The 7931-nt window shown below is 32.3% G+C and overlaps 1 protein-coding gene across 6 annotated transcripts; it reads right to left on the reverse strand.

Moving 5' to 3' along the window:
- Positions 1-3914: 3914 nt before the first annotated feature.
- Positions 3915-7609, reverse strand: LOC107027333 (E3 ubiquitin-protein ligase CCNB1IP1 homolog). Of its 6 annotated transcripts, none has more exons than XM_027918928.1 (11): positions 7467-7609; positions 7297-7363; positions 7132-7206; positions 6353-6428; positions 5926-5998; positions 5714-5759; positions 5555-5585; positions 5119-5374; positions 4763-4923; positions 4304-4550; positions 3915-4231 (listed from the first exon to the last, which is right to left on the reverse strand). In XM_027918928.1, the coding sequence occupies exons 4-11, from the start codon at positions 6420-6422 to the stop codon at positions 4225-4227; spliced, it is 891 nt and encodes a 296-aa protein (XP_027774729.1). In that variant the 5' UTR covers positions 6423-6428; positions 7132-7206; positions 7297-7363; positions 7467-7609; the 3' UTR covers positions 3915-4224. The 6 variants fall into 6 exon arrangements, with proteins under 6 accessions (XP_027774729.1, XP_027774727.1, XP_027774728.1 ...); XM_027918926.1 differs by having other exon boundaries at positions 4304-4580; XM_027918927.1 differs by lacking the exon at positions 7297-7363 and having other exon boundaries at positions 4304-4580; positions 7132-7197.
- Positions 7610-7931: the final 322 nt, after the last annotated feature.

Raw genomic sequence — 7931 nt, forward strand, 5'->3', positions numbered from 1 at the left:
ATTGCAGATAATAGAATTACTTAACTCATCATTGATTAATGGTGCACTAATAACTATTGCTTGGTTATTAGTAATACTTCTTCCGTTTATCATACACATGCAAATATCTTATTCATAATGATTTCTACAATTTATATCACGATCATTCACAAATACAGTTACACAAATGGGGTACTTTGCGAATTCTCGAACTTCTTTCTTCAATGAGACATATACCCTCATTCCCATATCGTTGTGTATCTCCAAAGGTGCAATGCTACCTTCTATTTTATACTTAAGTTTCATTCTGTTATACCTCAAATCTACCCCAATCTGATTAGCAACTTCATCAACTAAATCTTTATACGATGCATACTCTTTAATCATAATTGCCTCAGCTGTGTAATCAACATAGCAATTATCTTCAGTCCAATGTCCAGAATGCTCTATTATAAAAGCAATGCTCCCCATATATGCTTTATGGTAAAAAAAAAAAAAGTCAATACTAAATATCAAAATAGGGACATTATCATTAACTTGTATAAAGAATACAAAACAATAAAGTTACAATCGTAATTCAAATAAAAGATTTGAACATTATTATTTGTCTAAACAATTGATGCATCAAATAAGTATTCTGTTGGATATACGATTTCGCATACTAAAGTCAAAAAAACTACTTCAAATCAGAATCAAATACAAAATATATAACGATTAATTAACTAAAACATACCTGAATTTCGACTTTTCGTTTTTGTTTATTTTCCAAAAATCGTTTACCCAGTTTATTTGACAAAATAATAAAATCGCAATAATTTTTTTTTCGGATGAACATCATGAATAATGGCCAGATATATCATCAAGATTTGAAAAAATTGTAACTGATGTAGAGAGTTTTAAGCATCTGTTACTTTTTATAATTTTTCTCTCCCCTAAATAGCTCTAGTTTGTTCTATAAATTAGGTATTCTTTTTAATTAAACTAAATAATTAAAATATAATTAAAATACATAATAATGTAACATTTTGACATTATCACTAAATATTGAAAGTGTTGACACTATACCCTATTAAATACTAAAATAATGACATTTTAAAAAGATCTCCTTTTTTTTTTGTCTTTTTCAAACACTTTCAAAAATAAAAAGAGTTTAAAAGCCCAAAATTATTTAAATTTAATCAACCTAAAACACTTTGTACTTTAATTTAAAGGGTTCAAAATTCAGAAATTATATTTTTATAATTTTAAACCCATTAGTAAAAATGTTAAATCTTTCACTATATCATACACTATCAAAGATTGATGTAAATTGATATGTATTAGAGATTTTGAATTTAATGAGGCATGAATATGAAGTCATCTTAATTTAATAGGGAGCATTGTACAATTATATTTGAAATACTAACTTTTATGATATAAAAATATTTGAAGTGCAGGCATAAAAGAGAAAACGATAACAACGTGAAAATTGGAAAGTCAATAATTAAGAAGTTTTCGACTTTGGCTGATAGTCATTTTCGACTTGTGTTCTACACAAATTTCAAAAGGAATGAAGTCGTTGTTGTTTTTATTTGTGTGTTTTCGAACTCACTTTTAAGATTAGACCAATTTAAATTTGTATCAAAAAATTTTACTTTAAAAATCCTATTAAATTAAATGAGTTCATATTCATGCCTCATCAAATCGACAATCTCTTATACACACTAATTTACATCGATCTTTAATACTGCATGCATGATATATATGTATCATGTTCTCTCTCTCCATATATTTTTGTGGAGAAAATGTCCTTTTCTTTAACAAACTTATTTATCTTTTCGAATACAATTTTTTTTAATAAAATATTTATTTTAAAAAACCTTCTTCTTTTTCTTTTTTGTTTTAAAATTTCTTTAACTAATATAAAAATAAATTTTTTCTTCTTAAATCCTTTTATCAATTAAAATAGAGTATTTTTATTAATTTTCCTTTTAATATTAGAATAGCTTATCCTTTTCCCGTATAAACCATCGAATCATTTCTGCATGAGGAAAATTTTAAGTGGTAAAGAAATTTAAAAACAATTACTTCTAAATTATTTTTTTACTAAATTCCCAACTCCATGGTTGTGCATGGGCAACAAGCCTAACAGGCTGGAGTACTCAACTCACTTGTATTTAGCTCAACTTGATTTCAGTTTATCTTTAATTTGACTCGATTCAATTCAGCCCAATTGGTTCAATTTTTATCATATCATAATTTCTTCTAAATTAAAATGTATCGTTAAACATATTTAAGTTTGTAATTGTAGCAACGCATATAATAATTATAAGAAATCTATAATTTGTATTTTAAATCTGTAATTGGTTTTTTATTACATATCATGATTATGTAAGATCACTTTATAGGTGGTACAGTATGTAATTAAAAAAGTTAATGAAACATAATACTATTAGACGAACTTATTTGAATTTTAGTATTTTACTTTTTTGACCTGAAAATTCAATTCTATGTTCAAGTTTAATTTCAACTAATAATAATGTATATAATTCAATCACACTTAAATATTTTTATCAATTTAAAATAGTAATGTCTATACATTTTTCTTAATCAACCTATTTATTTTCTAATAGTGTAGCACTACATGCCACTAAACATTAAAGAGTCAACTCAAACTCAACTCGATATGATATTAATATAAGAAATTTGATTGAGCTCGACTCGATTGGAGTCAGCTGGAGAGCTAGATTGTCCAGGGGTGAAGAATCTTGGACAAGGGAGACAACTCTCCTATTTCTTTTTCAAGAAACATCAACTAGGAAATAAACTGCCCCCACTTGATTTGGGAATTCATTGAATCCCACCTGCATATTCCCATCTATTTCTCTCCCTCTCTCCTCCAACAAATATAACATAAGCATAGTGTGTATATATATAATAATAATAACAGATCTAGTACATAATATAATTATCATAAATCTCAAACCAAATATAGGAAATACTCTAAAACTGCTTCTTTTCTTTCCTTCAACACACTCATCAATTCACCCCTCGAATCGAATAAAATAAATCATTATCAAGAGAAAGTACTGATCAAGAGAAGTCATTCCTCGTAATTATGGATGTTAAAGAAGTGACAAACTCCAATAGAACTACTACTACTTTTGAGTATGGAAGATTATTCTCATCACAAGGGAAATATGCTAAAAGGAATGTATCATCTACCATGAGTTATTTCAGTTTAGAGTCAATGTTGTTTCTAATTTGTCTTACTGCATTATTGTTACTTCTTCCATTGATACTTCCACCATTGCCGCCGCCACCACCATTCATGTTGTTGTTGATCCCTATTTTCATTTTCATACTTCTTGTCATATTGGCTTTCATGCCTTCCAATAATGTCATATAATCAAGAGACTTGAGTATACATATTTGTAAGAAAAAATTTTGATGACAGTTAATTACATATATACAATACAGTTCTTTCATTTTACATAAAGAGCAATTATATCCTTGTTTATTGTTACTCTCTCATCTAATTTCTTTATCACTACTATTGACATAAGTACCTGCAATCAACTCACAAAATGAGCAATGTTTTGTCTTGGGTTGTCCTTCCCATCAAATTAAAACTTCCGATAGATGATCTCGGTTTGTCCAAATAAAATCCACTGATCTCTCCCTCCTATGTCGTAAATGTAAGTAATATGTGAAGCTCCTGGAGTAAGAATTGTACTACATGGATTTATGAAGGTAGGGGAATTGGAATTGTAAGGTATCTTAAAGAGGGGCTTTTGATGATTCTAATCGTGTCTACTCTGTCAACGTGGTATTCAAGCCACACAAAAACTTCACCCTAAACCAGTTTAATCAGTACATGACTTGTATCATTGCATACACTTCAAGTTAGCAGCATGTAATCTAAAGAGTACTACCAATTTTCAGCACAAGGAAGATAGTTTTTCCATTTTCCGTACTTATAATTTTTGAATCCTCAAGTATAAAAGAGGTATATTTATACACTTAAGTAGTGCAAGAAAAGCTGCAACTATTAAACTGTAACGCATATCACATCATCAATTTGTATGTAAACTATGAAACATTACTCTACATCATCCTTACTTTTCCTACCACAAAAGAAAAGTCAGCTAAGTATTTCAATATCTGGCACTTTATTTCACTGCAAAATTTCCCAATGAAAATGTCAAGGAAACCTGGTCCATAGTTGCATCGCAGGTATATTTTTCTCTGCAAAGATCTCCCAACTTAAAACCTGGAAAAACAAATATTTGTAAAAATTTTGCTCTCACATATTAGTTTATTGGATGTGAAGTTTGTGGCTTACGTGAACATCTGCGGTCTGTTGCGGGAGAGTTGAGGTCTCTTAATTGGTGATAGGATGAGATTCCTAAGGGTCATTGAGGGATTGCTTGCGCCAGTTGCAACGCCAAGCATAGGATGTGCACCTGCTCTTCTGTTTCCAGCATCCACTGGTACTGCTGACTGTCTAACAGGGGAGCCATTCGAGACATCAAAAGGGCCAGAGTTGGAACCATTCTGTCTTGTTGGAGGCCATAAGTCTTCTCTTGGTCCTGGAGTTTCAGGAGTGAGAACCGACCAATCTGCGGCAAATGAGTCGACTAATGTTTTGCTAAAAGGTTAATGTAGCTTTGAGAGCGAAATACCCAAAATTCAAAGAATTTGGACAATGAATATTCATGCACTAAGATGAACAAATCATGTTTTTCAAACTACACCAGCCTCACATGTGCCATGTGATTATTCTAAATACAAAATGAGTTACCTTTTCTCATGGTATCTCTGTTGTCCATCATATTAGCAGGATTTGAAAACAAATCAGGCTCTGCTCTTGAAAAGAAATTACTTGGCTGAATGGCTGTGCGCTTTACTGAATCATATTCATTTCTCAACTGATCATACATTTCATCAAGTTTTCTTTTTTGCCTGACAGTAGAAACCTATGTTATTTCTGAGAGCACGTACCAAAGAAGCGGATTTCAGTAGTTAGTCAAAGCACACTTTGCAAACCTCCCCAGTTAATAGATTATAGTGGATAACTAGAGCACTTTGCAGTTACACTGGATTTCTTAATTTTTGACTTGGATAAACAGAAACTGCTTTAAGTACTGTAAGAAGAACCTGGATTTCTCGGCAAATTTTTCTTGGAGTTCCTGCTTGTCTTTAGATAAGGTCTCAATCTCTTGTTCCAACATTTGGCACTTTTTAGCCACCTTCTGGTATGCAGTATGCACTTGCTCCAACTTTTGAGAGAATTTTTCCTGCATCATCTCACATTTCTGACGGCATTGAGCAACTACCTTGTTCATCTTGAACTGCATCTCCAATTCCTTTTGCCCAATGTGGAACATCACACTTCGGTAGGCACTCTTCATTACTGGATGTGATTAAGGAGAAAGTAGTGAAGCTAACGTAATACCATTTCTGTAAAGATATTGTTACCCTACATCAACTTTGGAATGGAGTATGTTAATATAATTAAGCCAACTTCACTATGTTTTAAAAATAAAACAGAATACTACAGATGTGGCAACACAGGACATGCGATGAAGGATACATATCTGGGGTGTAATTCCAGCCATGACCATCTGCATGAGGGTGTGGACAAATTTTAACTAGGATGCTGATTAAGAAATAAGTCAGAAACAAATATGATTTGGCCACAATAAATGTAGAAAGTGATAAGGCAACAACCCTTTCACAAATGTTTGCTTACATTTATCCATTCATCACTTGGATTGACGTCCACAGGTTTCATGAGACTGAAACAAAAATATCAGAGCCTTGGTTATATAACAACCTCAACAAGATGCTGCAAATTACTTTGAGAACTTAGCGGAAGTGCTAATTAGGATATACCTTTTGCAAAATTTCATTTTTAGGTGAACTGAACAGCACTAGATGAAAGTGATACTAGATAGCACTAACCTTTTAGAGAGAACTTGATCACAAATAGGACAAGCAGCATCACTGCTGAGAATCTTACTGGCATCGTTCTGACCTATTACCATTATTAAGGAATCATAGCAGTTGTACACCAAATCACGTCCATGAGAAAACTGTGCAATGATACATGCCTATATGGGAACACTATTTTCTTTATGATTACAGTGGTATCCGTACTAGCTTCCACACACATCAAATGATTCATCAAGTACCTGCTACCTACCACCAGTATAGTAGCGGATAACTCTTCCCACCAAGACATTGACAGATGGGACTTAGTGTCACCTCTGCTGGAATCGAACCTTGATTCCCAAAGATTGTAAACTCTACTTCGTCGACCGCTAATACATTCCCTTGGATGCTTGACTACACACAGAACACATATGGAGCACATTCAAAACTAGGATACAGAAGATGTGGCCACATGTGGTAGTGATGGCCTGTCCTTCCAGTTCTCGCCAGCAAGCATTGCATCTCATCTCAACCTTCAAAGATGATTGTTAATTTCATATCACATTATACTAAGTTCTGTAATCATTAAAAACTCTGAGCATAACATTTCTGATCCATGTGTTCTATAATCATAGACACAGGAAAAGTCAATGAAAAATGACTAATTATCCCTACAAAAAAGTAGACAACATCGCCGAACAAACATTGCATCTCAAATGACACAAATAGAAAAACCACTTAACAGCCAGTTGTATCTGGCTAATCCAACTTCAAACATGCTTGATGTGAAAGAAGAACTGCCTAGTTGCAGCTAGAATATCCATAGCTGAAACCTCTAGCTTCGTCTAAACTTTTGAAATATCAGGGTTCATACTTGGACAGCCGAAGAAAACTAACTGGATAACACAAAACATGCTTTGATAACTGTAGCAAAACAAGTTACTATGACGTGAAATTGCTTGCGGCTTGCGTATTGAAAAAACAGTTTTTTACATGTTGATGAATACTCAACCTTTAATAAGTAAAAACATACAGAAGTACAAGCAAATTTAACTAATTAGCTATCAACTACAACACTTATAGTGCACAACACTCAGTTTATATAAAACATAACAAATTTTCTAGATCCTGTCAGTAGGAAAGCACAATTTAGCATAGGTAAAGTTTCACTCCTATAATTTTCAAGCCGCCAAACAGATAATCAGAATATCAAGTGATTGAGCAACAAATCTTCACCTTCAAACGTGCTTAATAACTGACTTTTCCGAAAAATTTGATCCGAAACCTTCAAATGAAACAAATCTGCAATCACTGAAAAAATATACACGAAATCAACAAAATATTTCCAAAAAATCAAAAAATAAAACAGGGACAGCGAGATCTACTTTGCATCATACTTACGGAATTTGAATAATCAGAACAAATTCGGAACTTCGAAGATTAAAACTCTCCAATTTGAAATATCAACCTGAAAATCGCAGAGAAAAAATAAACGAAATCAAACAATTTCAATTCAACACCAAATCGCGAGATTCGAAAACTATTATAGAGCTGTAGAAATTCCACATAACCTCCACGAATTCGAAAATATCCGGTGAAAAATGTAAGGATCCTATTGAATCAAAACCCTAGCGCGAAACTTTTCGAATTGAAGCTTCTCTCTAGTTCATCTGCTACTGCTTTATTTGAATTTTTGATTAAAAAATGGCGGGGCATAATGCCGTTTCTCCAAGTCTAATGTCAGTATTTATAAGGATCCATGACCCGACCCGGCCCGGCCCAATGATGTGCAAAACAAGCAAATCGAACTGACATGCCAATTCCCAATTAAACTTTTTGTCTTTTATTTTTTATCAACCATGTGAGAAAAAGAATCATTTTACTTTTGACACATATATAGAAAATGTTGTAAAACGAGAGTAAAATATAATAACACTAAATAAGAATCGGAAGATAAATGCTAATGAGAAATATAAAGTAGAGAGTATTATTTTATCTATTTTGTTGTGTATTTTACAAGGAGGAAAGACTACCCT

The sequence above is a fragment of the Solanum pennellii genome, chromosome 8 (assembly GCF_001406875.1).
Source record: "Solanum pennellii chromosome 8, SPENNV200".
In the NCBI taxonomy this organism is placed as follows: domain Eukaryota; kingdom Viridiplantae; phylum Streptophyta; class Magnoliopsida; order Solanales; family Solanaceae; genus Solanum; species Solanum pennellii.

What these genes read in the sequence shown, in the direction of transcription:
- LOC107027333 (XM_027918927.1), bottom strand. Translation starts at nt 6,422, where the DNA reads ATGAGATGCAATGCTTGCTGGCGAGAACTGGAAGGACAGGCCATCACT. An exon ending in CACATGTGGCCACATCTTCT is followed by an intron (nt 5,999 to 6,352) that starts GTATCCTAGTTT and finishes TAATGGTAATAG; the next exon opens with GTCAGAACGATGCCAGTAAG. An exon ending in CAAGTGATGAATGGATAAAT is followed by an intron (nt 5,586 to 5,713) that starts GTAAGCAAACAT and finishes ACCCTCATGCAG; the next exon opens with ATGGTCATGGCTGGAATTAC.